This window comes from Panthera leo, chromosome A3 (assembly GCF_018350215.1).
Source record: "Panthera leo isolate Ple1 chromosome A3, P.leo_Ple1_pat1.1, whole genome shotgun sequence".
NCBI lineage: Eukaryota > Metazoa > Chordata > Mammalia > Carnivora > Felidae > Panthera > Panthera leo.
Genome location: NC_056681.1, coordinates 105,286,113 through 105,303,313, shown reverse-complemented (window position 1 = coordinate 105,303,313; position 17,201 = coordinate 105,286,113). Strand labels below are relative to the sequence as shown.

General features: G+C 37.8%; 1 protein-coding gene across 12 annotated transcripts in view; it reads left to right on the top strand.

The window, feature by feature from the left end:
• EML4 (EMAP like 4) overlaps positions 1–17,201 on the top strand; it is a 161,504-nt gene that overhangs the window by 115,096 nt on the left and 29,207 nt on the right. For all 12 annotated transcript variants that reach the window (XM_042933166.1, XM_042933162.1, XM_042933164.1 and 9 more), the window contains 5 exons: positions 3,066–3,200; positions 3,312–3,447; positions 14,400–14,551; positions 16,492–16,617; positions 16,920–17,051. In XM_042933166.1, the coding sequence (XP_042789100.1) occupies positions 3,066–3,200; positions 3,312–3,447; positions 14,400–14,551; positions 16,492–16,617; positions 16,920–17,051 (681 nt within the window). The remainder of the gene's footprint in view (positions 1–3,065; positions 3,201–3,311; positions 3,448–14,399; positions 14,552–16,491; positions 16,618–16,919; positions 17,052–17,201) is intronic.

Sequence of the window (17,201 nt, the reverse complement as noted above, 5' to 3'; positions counted from 1 at the left end):
TCTCTCATGGCCTTAGTTACTGTCTACTGTGTCCCGGATCAGTTAACTCTAGCCCAGATCTCTCTCATTTATTTGAGTGTCCTGTCCTGCAAGTCAAAATCAACATGTCCCAATGTGCACCAGTCATCCCCCTTAGGCCCCAAACAGTTTTCGCCTCTCCGTGATTAACACCACATTCCAGCTACTTGTGCAAGCTAGAAGCTCTTTTCCCCTTGCTTCTCACACTGAAGTTCCCTAAGGTCTGTCCCAGATGTCTGTATTAGAGCTCTTTCCAGTGCAAGTGACTGAAAAACAACTAAAGATAACTTAAAGAGAATTTATTCATGTTTAGGGAGAAAAAGAAAACCTCTAATAAAGGTCAGAGAGGAATTTTATCTCAGGAATGACTTGATTCAGGGACCGGATCACTGACTCTCTTGTCTCTCCTCTTTCCCCTGTGTGTTGACCTTATTCTCTTCCACTGTAGGTAAGCTCTATTTTTGTTAAGTCACAAAAATTTGGGAACTGGTACATACCTAGTTAATTTATAGAAGTTTGAAATTCAATAAGGCAACTTCAAAACCTTATTGACAGAAACTAAGGAAGACCTAAATAAATGGAGGAATATACAATAATCGTGGATAGAATATACAATAATCGTGGATATACAAATTGTTACTTCTCTGCATATTGATCTGTACTTTTTAAAAATTTATTTCTGATCTGTACTTTCTCTTTTTTTAATTTTTTAAACATTTTAACATTTTTTTAACATTTATTCATTTTTTGAGAGACAGAAACAGCTCAAGCAGGGTGGGGCAGAGAGAGGGAAACACAGAATCCGAAGCAGGCTCCAGGCTCTGAGCTGTCAGCACAGAGCCCGACACGGGGCTCAAACTCATGAGCTGTGAGATCATGACCTGAGCTGAAGTCAGACCCTTAGCCGACTGAGCCACCCAGGTGCCCCTGATCTGTACTTTCAACATAGTCAAAATCTCAGCATGATTTTCATGGATGTTGACAAGCTAAGTGTATGTGGAAATATGAAGGGATGAGAGTAGACAAAAATAACTAAAGTTGATGAGGGTATAAAGTAACCGGAACTCGCATACACTCCTGTATGTTGGACATAGAAATTGACACAGCCATTTTGGAAAACTGCTTGGCATTACCTTCTAAGTTTGAACATACACATGTGCATACCCTCTACCATCCTGTTCCACTCCTTGGTATAAATCCAACAAAAGTATATACATGTGTTGACCAAAAGACAAGTAATCAAAAATAATGGTAGCAAAAAACAAAAAAAAAAGGAAGTTACCCAAATGCCAGTTAGTAGGAGGATGGATAAATCAATAACGTGGTCTTTACATATAAAAGAATACAATACAGTAATGAGGAGGAAAAAATTACAATATATGCACCAATATGAAGTAAATCTCATGAATGTAATGTAGATAAAATAGGGCCAGACACAGAGGAGGATATTCTGTGTGATTCCATTTAAATAAAGCAGAGTAATCTGTGCTGCCACAAATCAGGATCATAGCTGCTTGAACAGAGGTAGGGGATAGTGTCCCCTTTTCTAAAGGGATCTAAGGTGTTTGTGCGATGTTAGTAATGTTCTTTTTCTTCTATGCAGAGATGTGTTCGATTTGTGAAAATTTATCAAGCTATGCACTTAGGATTTGTGTACTTTAATGTGTGTGTATGTGTGTGTGTGTGTGTATTATACAACAATAAAAATCCAAGTAAAATATTCTATTATGCTACACTCATACCCAAAGTGATTTAATTTCATAGATTATTTCAAATCATGTCTTGATATCTTACCACTAGCATTATGGGTTTGTATACTGGAAATATTTGTAGTTAGCTTTATAACCGTCAGTTAATCCATTTGGCATGAGATTCAACTGTCAAGTAGTTTTTATTTTATCCAAGTGAAAACTAAGGGCTGCTTAATTATTAAAATGCAGGGGCGCCTGGGTGGCTAAGTCAGTTGAGCGCCTGACTTCAGCTCAGGTCATAATCTCACAGTTTGTGGGTTTGAGCCCTGTGTCGGGCTCTGTGCTGACAGCTCAGAGCCTAGAGTCTACTTAAGAATCTGTGTCTCCCTCTCTCTCTGCTCCTCCCCTGCTCACACTCCCTCTCAAAAAACTAAGTAAAAACATTAAAAAAAGGAAAAAAAAATACATGTATATAAAACCTCTGGGCGCCTGGGTGGCCTAGTCAGTTAAGCGTCCAGCTTCAGCTCAGATCGTGGTCTCATGGCTTGTGGGTTCGAGCCCCACATCAGGCTCTCTGCTGTCAGCACAGAGCCTGCTTCAGATCTTCTGTTTCCCTCTCCCTCTCTCTCTCTCTCTCTCTCTCTCTCGCTTGCTCTCTCTCTGCCCCCCCGCCCACACTTGCTCACTCATTCTCTCAAAAATAAACATTAAAAACAATTTTTTAAGTATCCTCAATTCAGTAATTTTGTGAAAACACTACATTTGTAATTCCTTTGTGACTCTCATGCCTGTTTTCTTCCTTTTTCACTCCAGTTCTTTTAAATCTTGTCCTTTCTAGAAAGAGCATAAGAATTCTTTCTTTTTTGTTTTTTCATTTCTATAGGAATCTGTAGTGACTATTCTATGTCTACTTTTTAAGCCTTCAGCCTCATGACGAATCTCTAAATCAGTAATATTTTCTTGAATGGTCAATAATAGTACAAAGAAAGATAAGACTTTTTTTTTAATCAGAATAGCAATCTGTCTTTAAGATAGAATGTACATGGCTCTTGATTTGCTACTATTATTATAGTTTTCCCTGAATGTGCAGGAAATTAAAATCTAAAACTAATTCATATGTCTTCCTAATGCAGAGTTATTATATATAAATAGCATAAAAGATGATACACTAGTGTGAGGACATCAAATTTAAATCATTATTCTGAAAATCTATTAAAATTTTTCAGGAAAATTGATCTTAATAGAAAAGGCATTATCTCAAAATGTTTCCTAGTCTTCAATTGTCAGTAGCTATAATTGGTACTTGCTGGAGATAAGGATATACACTTCATCTAAAGCTTTATTTCTTATCCACAGACAACAAATGAAGTTGTTTTGGCTGTGGAATTCCATCCAACAGATGCAAATACCATCATAACATGTGGTAAATCTCATATTTTTTTCTGGACCTGGAGTGGTAATTCACTAACAAGAAAACAGGGAATTTTTGGGGTAAGGATCAGAATGTTAAAACTTCATTATAAAACTTTTAATTTTTATTGTTTAGTAAACATAGTCATCATGCCAAAGGAAAAACTGAAAATTCTCATTGTTTCATTGTAGAAATATGAAAAACCAAAATTTGTGCAGTGTTTAGCATTCTTGGGAAACGGAGATGTTCTTACTGGTGACTCAGGTGGAGTCATACTTATATGGAGCAAAACTACTGTAGAACCGACACCAGGGAAAGGGCCTAAAGGTACAGTATTCTCACACTGAAGTCCTCACTTTTAACGTGTACGTCTTGCTGTTGTAGGCCGGCTCTTACTCAGACCAGGAGAGTCATCAACATGCATTTTGTTTTTAACGTTTTTCATGATCTGTTTTTTAAAGTTAAATTGTTTACACACCTATTCATGACCATATATAACCTACGTTTGACAATATTGAACCTTTCCTTCTAGGAGGTTAATACAAAGTAATTAGAGATGATAAAGATATATATACTAATTTAAAGAGTACAAAGATTGAGAGAGAAATCATCCTGATCTTTAGTGTTTTGTGAAGGCTTCACAGAAGAAATGGTATTTAAGTTAAGCCATAATGATACAAAACTTCAAAAGATATGGAACATTGATCCCAGTTTAGGGAAACAGTGCAAGCAGAGGCAGAAAGATGGATATGAATGTGAGGCATCCAGGATAATGTGAATAAATTTGTCGTGTACAAGTGTTAACAGAGATGAGAAATAGCCAACTTGAGGGAAATCTGATTTTTTTTAATTATTTTTTTTTACATTTACTTATTTTTGAGAGACAGAGAAAGAGCACAAGTGGGGCTGGGGCAGAGAGAGAGGGAGACACAGAATCCAAAGCAGGCTCCAGGCTCCAAGGTGTCAGCACAGAGCCCAACGTGGGGCTTGAACTCACAAACCGTGAGATCATGACCTGAGCCGAAGTTGGATGCTCAACTGACTGAGCCACCCAGGCACCCCGAAGGAAATTTGATTTTAAAAAAGAGTAGTGTTTTATAATTCCTACTATCAGTTTAATTAATACAGTCTAAGTAATTAAAAATTTAAGTAAGGATTAAGATACAGATTTTTTTGTAACCAAAAAAGAATCCTTAAAACTGGTTGAGTTGACCATGAAAGACAAGTTGTGAGGCTGATGGTCTTTATCCCCCAGTTAGATACCAGAAAAGACCCTGGTGAGAAATAAGATGTAAAAAGAAAAAAGTTGGGGCACGTGGGTGGCTCAGTCAGTTAAGCATCCGACTTCGGCTCAGGTCATTATCTCACAGTTTGTGGGTTTGAGCCCTGGCATCGGGCTCTGTGCTGATGGCTTGGAGCTTGGGGCCTGCTTCGGATTCTGTGTCTCCTTCTCTCTCTGCCCCTCCCCGACTTGTGCTATGTCTCTCTCTGTCTCTCAAAAATAAATAAATGTAAAAAAAAAAAAAATTAAAAAAAGAAAAAATTAACAAGATAGAACTGTTTATTTAGTGCCCCCAAAGAAGGGAGGAGTTTCTAGGAGTATCAGTGCTATAAAGAAATCAAGAATTAAAACTAAGAAACAACCATTAGTGGTTTACAGTATCAACAGAACTTAGATTAAGGCCCCAAAACAGCTAAGTATAGAATGGCCAGTTTGAAAATGGAGAATTTTGAGAATCCAACGTGAAAATGGAATGGGAAGTAGAGAGTTACTAGAGTCAGTCAGTAGTCTTCTGAAGGGTGCCTAAAACCTGAAGTAAAATGGGAATTGCCAGTGACAAGGAGGAAACTAAAACTCTTAGAGACAGGAGAATACCTGGATTAGGTATAGGAGGAAGAATTATCCTTGAAAAATAGCAAGAGCTTCCATTCATTCTGAGACTGGAGCTTTAGAAGCTGAGATATTCTATGTGGGTAAATGGGGGGGGGGGGGGTCATGCAGGATGACATTGCTCTCAGTAAAGGTGACTTTGTTAAAGACTTGACGTTTTTAAAGGGACAGTGTGAGCAGAGGAGAGGCAGAGAAGGGGAGAGACAATCCCAAGCAGGCCCTACATTGTCAGTACATGCCCAGTCCCATGAAGCCACAAGGTCATGACCTGAGTCAGAACCAAGAGTCGGACACTTAACCAGCTGAGCCATCCAGGCACCCCTGAAGTTTCTGTTTTTAACGGATACAAAAAGAACAATAGTAATGTCATGTAAAGTATCACATAGACTCCATTACTTCAGAGTTCTACTTGTTGGAATTGAGATCCAGCTAAAACCTTTGTCTTTTCTGTGGATAGTAGGTTTACTATAACAAATAATAATAAAACCAAAACCCTGTGAACTTAGAGATATTATTTTCTAAACAATTAGTGATTAAAACTATCCTTATCAACTCTTGAAAGGCTGTTTCCAAAGATCTTAACAGCTCATGACTAACAGCTCTTTATAGTGTAGTAATAAAGAATGATTGTCCCAATTACTACATTTGTGGCACATTTCCTACCTTTCTCCTCTGCTTTTCTCAACATAGCAACAGACTAGAGGGTTCAGTCTCCCTTGGGCTGCGTCCTGTGAGGGTAGTGTGTATGGCCATGTTAATCAAAAAGAATGAAATCTTGCCATTTGCAACTACCTGGATAGAACTAGATGGTATTATGCTAAGCGAAATTAGAGAAAGACGAATATCATATGACTTCACTTATATGAGGACTTTAAGATACAAGATAGATGAACATAAGGGAAGGGAAGCAAAAATAGAGTAAAAATGGGGACAAAACATAAGAGACTCTTAAATATGGAGAACAAACAGGGTTAGTGGTGGAGTTGTGGGAGGAGGAATGGGCTAAATGGGTAAAGAGCATTAAGGGATCTACTCCTGAAATCATTGTTACACTATATGATAACTACTTGAATGTAAATTTTAAAAAATAATAAATTTTTTAAAAACTTGAAAAAAAATTAAAAATACCATAAAAAAAAAGAAAGAAAGAAAGAAACAGGGACACCTGGGTGGCTCAGTTGGTTAAGCGTCCGACTTAGGCTCAGGTCATGATCTCGCAGTTTGTGAGTTCGAGCCCCACGTCAGGCTCTGTGCTGATAGCTTGGAGCCTGGAACCTGCTTTGGATTCTGTGTCTCCCTCTCTCTCTGCCCCTCCCCCTGCTCATGCTCTCTCTCTGTCTCTCAAAAATAAATATAAATGTTTAAAAAAAAATTTTTTTTAAATATGCATGGCCATATTATAAAATGGGAGGGGGGGAGAATAAACTCATAGTTTGGTCCCCTTCTTTTTCTCACTACAGCCCCTCTTCCCAGCCCCCATAATAGGCTTTGGCATTTCTTTAGCTTTACCTCAAATTGATTTTTCTCAGAAATAAAGATAAATTTTTAAGCCCCATTTGTACCCAAACACGTAGGTCCACTTTGCCCTTTTCTCTGGTAGGTGAAAAAAATTACAAGAGCAACATTGAAAATAACCTTTTTCAACACCCCCCCCCTTTTTTTTTTACTATTAAGAAAAAGCTGAAAAAATATCCAGACTATCATGCTTCCTTCAGAGTAGAAGTTTATAAGAAAAATTAGAGATGTTGTTCTAAAATCAGTGGGCTGGGAGCAGAGAGAGCTTATTTATTAGCAGTAACAGGTGGTAACAGCAGAAAGAAAACTAGCTATACCGATCAGAGTCTGAGAATCCACAAGAAGAGAGGTAGGGGTTGACAGGGAACCAACTTGGGGTGCCTGAGACATTTCCCCTGGGGATTGGGAGAGCAGCATGCCCTGGTTTCTCTTATTCATCCCCCTCACCTTAAACACGCTGAAACAACTTCCCTTTGTCTCTCTGGAGTCTGCATCAGACCGTGGAAATCACCACAAATAACGTAGGAATAAGGGGATCCTTGTTTCTCTGCTCAGAAGGAAAGTCCTAATTTACATGTCTGTCTTCCCTAATAAGTCTGACTTTCCCAGGATTCAGATAATGTCTGGCAGCTGTTACTAGCTGTTTGAAAAGTATTTGTTAAACATTTTATTAAGGAAATGACTTTACTCTTACCTTTGGGTGTTAGTGTAGGAATAAAAGTTGAGTGGTACAGATGAAAGCACTATTTTCATGGAAATGGGGAATTTGACTATAGCACTGCAGATTTCTATGATTGCGCAGATTTTAAACTATATATTTTTGGAGATGTACTACAGTAGTGTTCTCCATATTCATTCAACTGAATTTCTAAGTTTGGCAGGTGACTTGGATAGTTGTCAATCCTTAAATTTTACTACCAGTGATCCAGATCTCAATCATTGGCCATGCATTCTTTAGCTTGTTTTGTCCAATTCAGGTTCAAAACTCACAATAAGGATAGCAGTGGATTGCGGATTCTTAAGAAAAAAGAATGGTAGGCGGGGGCACCTGGGTGGTTTCCACAGGTTAAGTGCCCAACTCTTGATTTTGGCTCAGGTCATGATCTCAGGGTTGAGTTCGAGCCCTGCGACCAGCTTCGCACTGACAGCACAGAGTCTGCTTGGGATTCTCTCTCTCTGCCCCTCCCCTGCTCACGTGTGCGCAAGCATGCTCTCTCTCGCAAACTTTAAAGAAAAAAAAAAGAACAGTGATATTAATCAACTACCTTTCCCACTTATCTCTGTTTTCTTTTTCCTGGGCACATTTGTTCAGTATTAGAAATGCAAGGAACAGCAGTGTCTACCAAAACAGTGACATGTTATCCTCTGACACTAAGCAGAATTTGGGTATAAATGTACCCTTCATTAGCCTTAATGTGTGTTGAAGTGGGAGGCAGGGAGAGGTTGTTTTTATTTTGGTTTTTGTCTAAAAAACTTGTGGCTTGGGCTTTTTTCCAGAAATCTGCATGTGAACATACAGGAAACAGGAAATCTAATCTTTGTAAATTGCTGGGCATATAAAATGGACTGTGTTGTCCTCTGCCATATGACTGATCCCGTTATGGGCAAACTTGTTAAGAATTTCGTTCCTTCCTTTACATTTGAGGGTTTCAGTTCTGTAAGTATGGCTAGGAAGGATTTGATGAGTGCAATGAACACTCAAAGTTTCCATTTTTAAATTCTTGCCAAAAATTTCAGTAGATTGATCCATTTTGCATTTCTGCATCCGTGGCAGTCTTTTCAACCAGATCTGAGTGTACTGTGATAACGTGTCTGATAAAGGGACATTCATCCCTTTATTTTGGATGGTGGAAGTATAATTCCATAGCTAATTTTTTACTCTACTAATAGCAAACAAACCAAAACTGTATTTTATACTTCATAAGCTCTTTGTATATTTTCTTCTTGCTTCCAAACCATTTTTTCCTTACCTTAAATTAACAGAAATCTTCAAAGTAATTAGAATTTTCTATTTTTTCCTGATTTTATTGAGCTGCAATTGGCATATAACATTGCACAGTTTAAAGTGTACAGCATAATGTATATGCCAAATGATTACCATAAATGTTTAGTTAATATCCATCGCTTCGCAGTTTTTTTCTTGTGATGAGAACTTTTAAGATCTACTCTCAGCATCTTTCAAATGTACAATATAGTATTAATTATAGTCACCATGCTGTATATTACATCCCCAGAATTTTATCTAATAACTAGATATTTCTACCTTTCGACCATTGTCACCCATTTCCCCCGCCACCACCTGTTTCTGTTCATTTTTTTAGATTTTACTTGTAAGTGAAATCATATAGTATTTGTTTTTCTGTGTCTGACTAATTTCACTAAGCATAATGCCCTCAGGGTTCATCCATGTTGTTACAAATGGCAGGATTATCTTCTTTTTTTATTCCATTGTATATGTGTATGTGTGTGTACGCTGATCACCTAAGTGCTGATCACCACTTAGGCTATTTCGTTATTTTCTGTTTCTCATGTTGAGTACAAAGTAATTGTTATTTCCAACGTATATGAAAAAGTTCAGATTTTTCTTCTATGAAATAATTCATAAATTTTAAGTGGGGGGAGGGGAATTTGAGAATATCTACAAGATCATTAAAATGTCCATTTTTCTTAAATCTTTGCCGGATTTCTTTAAGAAACACCATTTTACATGCTCCAAATTATCAACATGGACATATTTGCCCAGTTGCTAAGAATATAACATAAGTTTCAAAGTCTCCCTAACATTTGATTCCATAGTTCTTAAACAGGCACAGAAAGCCCTTGAGACTATCCATATTTGGCAGTCAAGGTAAACTGCTTTTTAAGGAAACTTTGTTTCTGTTAGAGATGATAAGAAAGGGGAGATTTGAAATTAAATACCTGAAGGTACAGTAGGTTTTTAAATTCAAGGATAATTATTTTTCTTGGTAGGTATTTCAAAAATTATTTGGCTTAAATTGGAATGTCAGAAATACAGGCTCATGAGAAAGAAATCTTTGATAATTTGGGCCTTTTTTTTAAATGTTTGTTTATTATTTATTTATTTATTTAGAGAGAGAGAGAGAGAGAGAGTGTGTGTGTGTGTGTGTGAGAGAGAGAGAGAGAGAGAGAGAGAACGAACACAGGGGAGGGGCAGAGAGAGAGAGAGGGAGAAAGAGAATCCCAGGCAGGCTCTGCCCTGTGAATGCAGAGCCTGATGCAGGGTTGATTCTCACCGACCATGAGATCATGGCCTGAGCCGAAATCAAGAGTCAGACGCTCAACTGACTGAGCCACCCAGGCGCCCTGACTGAAAATTTGTTTTCTCAGTAAATACTGTCTAAAGGGAGCTTTGGTAATTTGTATAAATTTGAAACACAGAAACTTTAGCTCAGCTAATATTAGGTCCTTCTCAGGAAATAACTCTCCTGGGGTAGGAGGTAGAAAGTGAAAATTTCATGGAGTTTATGCTACTTAGATATTTTTATTCTTGATGAAGCATTTGTTCCTCAGGTTTATTTTCTGTTTTCTAACATTCCATCATTCTAGGAAGATCTTAAGTGTTTAATGAGGTTTATGTGGTGTTTGGAAGTATGGAAGACTGAATTAAAAAAAAACTGTATTGCATATTTCTACATTCTGATGGAGATCCATGAAATTCCACATCTCTGTGTTTTTTTGTGATTTCTTGCATGGTACCATGGTACTTTCAGACTACTCTTGTTATTTGACCATGCGTGAGAAAATAAGCCCTTTGCTTTTTTTTTTTTTTTTTTTTTTTGTCTTAATGCCCAAATCCAACAACACTCAAAAAATTTACATCTCTCAGATGTCCTTTCTTTCTTGGTCACATCAGAGCCATGATAAATAATTGGCTGGCTATCGTGCTGGACACAGTTGTAGTGTTCAGTGTTTAAAGTATTTTTAGGTGATGAATGTTGATGTGCACTGAGGCAGTTGACATGAATAAAAGTTTGTTGGAGTTCTGCCCCCGGCTCTGCTGATTCAAGCAAGCTCTACTCCAAATCAGGGAAGCCATTTCCTTGCTCCCTGCCAAATACACTTTTCTATTAAGTATCTGTACCACTAGCATCCTCACACTGAGTAATTTTTAGAGCCAGCTGCAGCATTTTTTTTAAATTCAAATTTCAGTTAATTTCTTAAATACAGTGGCAGCTCAAATAGATAAGTAAAAATGAACAATCTCAATGACAGCTTTATTGAGATTTATTAAGTTCACATACCATAAAACTCACCCTTTTAAAATGTACACTTGATTTTTAGTACACTCATGGAGTCATACAACCATCACCACTATCCAATTTCAGAACATTTCATCACCCCAAAAACAAACACTGGGTCCATTAGCAGTCATTTGCTATTTCTCCCTCCCGGCAGCCTGTAGCAACCATTCGTCAGCTTTTGGTCTCTAGGGATTTGCCTCCTTTGGACATTTCACATAAATGGAGTCATACAGTATATGGTCCTTTGTGACTGGCTTCTTTTATTAGAACCTTAATGTTTTCAAGATTCATCTATGTTGTGGCACATATCATACCTCATTCTTTTTGTGGCTGAATAATATTACATTATAAATGTACATATTGTGTTTATCCATTTTTCAGTTGAACAACTTAGAAAATGAACAATTTTTTTCAGTTTTATTGAGGTATAATTGGGATATGATTTTGTATACATTTAAGATATATAACAATGATTTGATTTGATATATGTTTATATTGCAAAGTGACTATCACAGTAAGTTTTGTTTACGTCCAGCACCTCATATAGTTACAGATTTTTCTCTTTTGATGAGAGCTTTTAAGATCTACTCTCTTAGGGGTGCTTGGGTGACTCGCTTGTTTAGGCGTTCGACTCTTGATTTCAGCTCAGGTCATGATCTCGCAGTTCGTAAGTTCAAGCCCTGCATTGGGCTCTGCACTTACAATGTAGAGAGCCTGCATGGGATTCTCTCTTTCACTCTGCTCCTCCCCACCCCCTTCTCTCTCTCTCTCTCAAAATAAACAAAAAAAAAAAAAATCTACTCTCTTAACAACTTTCAAATATACAATAGTGTATTCTTAACTGTAGTCACCATGCTGTGTGTTAACTTCCAAGAACTTCTTTATCTTATAACTGGAAGTTTGTACCTTTTAACCACCTTCACCCATTTCTCCCACTGAATAATTTTTTTTTTTAATTTTTTAACGTTTTTTATTAATTTTCGAGATAGAGCATGAATGGGGGAGGGTCAGAGAGAGAGAGAGGGACACACAGAATCTGAAACAGGCTCCAGGCTCTGAGCTGTCAGCACAGAGCCCAACGCGGGGCTCGAACTCACAGACCGTGAGATCATGACCTGAGCTGAAGTCGGACGCTTAACCGACTGAGCCACCCAGGTGCCCCCACTGAATAATTTTTAAACTTGTAATTTTTTTCATTTTTCCAAGCGATTTTAGATCTGTTGACTGATTTGGGCCATATTTAAACAAGGCTCTACCTTCCCGTTTGTAACCTACTTACTAATTCTACAAGATATCTTCCTAAGAGCTTTACTCTTGCTCTCCTAGCCTCACTAGCCAGATAAAGAGCTTCTATGAGTTAACATATCATGAATACCAAAGAGAAGGTCTCAGGAAATGAACTGGTTATAGTTTGAATACTAAAATCTTACCCTCACCCTCAAGAAAGAGGATCTGAGGGGCACCAGGCTAGCTCACTAGGTGGAGCATGACATTCTTGATCTCGGGTTCATGGGTTCAAGCCCCATGGTAGGCATGGAGCCTATTTAAAATTTAATTAATTAATTTAAAAAGGATCTGATGTGTATATATATATATATATATATATATATATATATATATACACATACACACACACACACACATATATATCTGATTACATATATATAATACATACATACATAATTGACCCTTGAACAGCATGGGTTTTGAATTGCATGGGCCCACTTATGTGCAGATTTTTTGTTTTGTTTTTAATGTTTATTTTTGAGAGACAGAGCACGAGCAGGGGAGGGGAAGTGGGAGACAGAGACCTAGAATCTGAAGTAGGCTCCAGGCTCTGAGCTATCGGCACAGAGCCCAACGTGGGGCTTGAACTCAGGAGCTGTGAGATCTTGACCTGAGCCGAAGTTGGACACTCAACTGACTGAGCCACCCAGGCGCCCTGGTATTTTTTTTTCTTTTAAAGTTTATTTTGGGAGAGAGAGAGAGCCCTTGGGGGTGGGGGTTGGGGGGTGGCAAGAGAGAGGGTGAAAGAAAATCCCAAGCAGGCTGCATGTCGTCAGTGCAGAGCCCAACCCGGGGCTGGATCCCACAAACTGTCAGATCATGACCTGAACCTAAATCAAGAGTCAGATGCTTAAGCTATTGAGCCACCCAGGCGCCCCTACACATTTTTACAGTACAGTACTATAAATGTATTTTTTTATGGCTTTAATATTTTTTCTAGCTTACTTTATTGGAAGAGTACAGTATGTAATTTATACAGCATGCAAAATACATGTTAATCGACTGTTGGTATCATCAGCAAGGTGTCTGGTCAGCAGTAGGCTATTAGTTAAGTTTTTGGAGGGCCAAAAGCTATACACAAGATTTTGAACTGCACAAGGGGTTGGCACACCTAAATCCTTTGTTATTCAGGGGCCAGTTGTATGTATGTACATAATTTGTTTGTTAATCTCCACATGGACTTTACTTAAATATTTTTTTATGGACCTGCCCTCTCCCTCCCTGGGTACATGTAAAGTTCCGTGGAGATACAAGAAAGCTGGGCTATCATTCAGCCATCATATTAGTACAACTGGACCGGTTTTTCAAATGCTTCTCTAGTTGAGGGCACCTGGATGGCTCAGCCCGTTGAGCATCCAACTCTTGATTTCAGCTCATGTCATGATTCCAGGGTCGTGGGATCAAGCCCCACATCAGGCTCTGTGTGAATGTTGAGCCTGCTTAAGATTCTGTCCCTCTGCCCCTTTTCCCTGATGTGTGCTCTCATTCTCTCTGTAAAATTTTTTTAAAAAAATTTTTAAATACTCCTCGGGGCGCCTGGGTGGCTCAGTTGAGCATCCAATTCTTGATTTCCGTGCAAGTCATGATCTCATAGTTCATGGGTTGGAACCCCTGCATCAGACTCTGCACTGACTGTGGAGTTTGCTTGGGATTTTCTCTCTCCCTCTACCCCTTCCCTTCTCATGCTCGCTCTCTCATTCTCTCTCTCTCTCTCTCTCTCTCTCTCTCTCTCTCTCAAAATAAACTTAAAAAAATATATTAAAAATACTTCTTTAGTTGATCAAAAGCCACAGCTCTAGGCTGCCAGTGCCCACTTCTGCCCCAGTATCTTTCTCAGTCCTCCATTTCATAGCAAGTAAAGTAAAGGCAGAGCAGAAGGCTTCCACATCAACAGTGGTTGTTAAATGTTACGGCTGTTACCTCAGCAGGAAATGAAGACTTTTGGGGAAAGTTAAAGGAATGGTGAGTAAAGACTGGAGTACTTGTCGCAGCTTTGTCACTAGCTATGTGGTGTCCTCAGCTCTAAAATCAGAAGAGTAATACCTACCGTAACTACCATACAGAATGATTATAAGACATAGTAAGTTCTGAGGCTAAGATATCCTATGTTGTCTGTAGAGTTATCACTACTTTAGCTTATCTTTTTGTAAGAATTATTTTGAAATGTTTTCAGAGTAACTAAATACTGACATAAATGCAAAAGTAGGAACTTTTGATTATTCACTCTATAAAGTTTTCTTCCAAAAAGACACTAAATTCTGATGGAAAATGTATCACTAGTGGTTTTTTTTTTTTTTTTTTTTTTTTTACTCTCATCTTACTAGGTGTTTATCAGATCAGCAAACAAATCAAAGCTCATGATGGGAGTGTGTTCACACTTTGTCAGATGAGAAATGGAATGTTATTAACTGGAGGAGGGAAAGACCGAAAAATAATTCTGTGGGATCATGATCTGAATCCTGAAAGAGAAATAGAGGTAAGGATGAAAATGAAACATGAAAATTTTAAAATATTAAGCCCTCTAAATGCATGTCTTTCATCCCACATTAAGATAACACACTTTCCTGGGAAATTGGTACACATTCTTGTCATTTCATTGTCTTAAAAAAAAAAAAAAAAGAAGAAGGAAAAAGAACCATTCATTAATAATTTGAAAAAGTAAAAACAATATATTGGTCAGAATAACTAGTTGTTTATTTCTGAGATTAGTTTATAGTGATCCAAAAATATAACCATGCATATTTAAAATTCAGCAGACATTCATCTAATAAACTATTCAATTCCAAGGCATACAAAATAAGCAGTTTGATTTTAAAACTTGAAAGTAATCTTTAGGGGTGCCCTGGTGGCTCAGTCGGTTAAGCGTCTGACTTTGGCTCAGGTCATGATCTCGCAATACATGAGTTCAAGTCCCACATTGGTCTCACTGCTATTGACACAGAGCCCACTTCAGATCCTCTGTCCCCTTCTCTCTCTGCACCTCCCTCTCTCTGTATCTCAAAAATAAAATAAAACATTTAAAACAAATTGGAAGTAATTTTAAACAGCGGGCTGAATGATAATTGCTAGTTATCTAAGTTTGTGTCTGCTTCATATCATGGACTAAGTGTATCCACAGATACTATGTGCTCAGTGAAAGTTTGCTAATTAAATTGAGGTCTGTCTCTGGATGTGAAATGGTTAAGAATAGTATTTTATAGGTCAGTGATTCTCAAAGCAAGGGCAAATTTCACTCAGTTTAGTGTTCTATTTTTTTGTGATTTAAATTTTTAATTTAGGCTCAGTGTTTTCAACATGTAACATGTTTTCCAGACAAAATGTTTTCTAAAAAAGAGGATCCTGATAATACTGCTCTTGGTTTTATTTCCAAGAAGATAAGTCGAAAGGTTCCCTTTATCTCAACCTTAAGTTCACCAGGGAAATGTCACTTCCTTTACTATTTCTTTTTTTTTTTTTCCACAGATAACTTACATTCTTTGTAATCAAAAGCTACACCATCTAGTTCATTCTTCCCCTCGCCATCAGTTTGGATTACCGTTAGAATTCAATTATTCGTGTCCTCCTTTATAAAGAATTGTATTATTTCAGGGTCATTCCTTGGGCTTATTATTAATACACCATTCACTGAGAGTATATACCATGTAACGCATATGAGATTGATCTCCCAAGGAGTCCTATAAGGACAGTTATAACACTTCACAATATATTGCTTTTTAGTTAACAAAGAAATTTCACATGGGCTATTCTTACATTTTTATTCTTACAACAATTAAGAATAGGTAGGGCATATATTATTATTTCCCCATATTACAGATAAAGAAATTCGTCTTAGGCTAGCTAAATGATGTACCCAAAATAACATAACTGGTAAATAACACCACCAGACCACACTTTTCATGTGGTCTAATAGAACTTTTTCCTTTTTCCCCTACTTCTAGCCCTTAACTCTTGAGATCATATAAAATATAAATATAAAAATTGACTAAAGCAGGGGCGCCTGGGTGGCTCAGTTAAGTGTCCAACTCTTGATTTCGGCTCAGGTCATGATCGTGGGATTGAGCCCTGTGTCGGAATCTTCACTGACATTGCAGAGCCTGCTTGGAGTTCTCTCTCACACTCTCTCTCTACCCCTCCCCAACTCGTATGCTCATGTGCACGTTTTCTCTGCCTCTCAAAGTAATTATTTTTTTTAAAAATTGACTAAAGCAAAGAATGTTGATAATAATGCATGATAACTTCTGTGTAATAAAATGTAATTGAACAAATAAACTTATTAGTATAATATTACCATATGACTTTCAGTTTTGGAATTTTGTCATTTATTACCCCATAATTGCTTACAGCTATAAATGCAGTCTTCAGGTAGTAATTAATGCATGTTATTATCTATGGTGACTTTACAAATTTATCTTTTAGGTTCCTGATCAGTATGGAACAATCAGAGCTGTAGCAGAAGGAAAGGCAGATCAATTTTTAGTAGGCACATCACGAAACTTCATTTTACGGGGAACATTTAATGATGGCTTCCAAATAGAAGTACAGGTAAGATGTATGATTGTAACCAATTCTTCTAAATGTTTATTTTAGAGCGCATTCATGAGCAGCAGGGGGCGGGAAGAGGGCAGAGGGTGGGGGACAGAGGATCTGAAGCAGGCTCCACGCTGGCAGCAGAGAGCCTGATGTGGGGCTCAAACTCCCTAACCATGAGATCATGACTTGAGCTGAAGTTGGATGTTCAACCAACAGAGCCACCCAGGTGCCCAGATGTATGATTTTAATCATTAACTGAATATTTTTGATGATACCCTTTGTTTCTTATAACAGTGAGTGTATTTCATTTTCAGGGTCATACAGATGAGCTTTGGGGTCTTGCCACACATCCCTTTAAAGATTTGCTCTTGACATGTGCTCAGGACAGACAGGTGTGCATGTGGAACTCAGTAGAACACAGGCTGGAATGGACCAGGCTTGTAGATGTGAGTAAAACAAAATGTGTTATAATCTCCCCACAGAAACTCCCCAAACGTCAGTTGGGAGCAGCAAAGGAAAAAGGACTCAGCATTAATTACAACCAAGTATATTTATACAGTTTAGTAAAGGGGATGAAATAAGGATGAAAGTGTAAT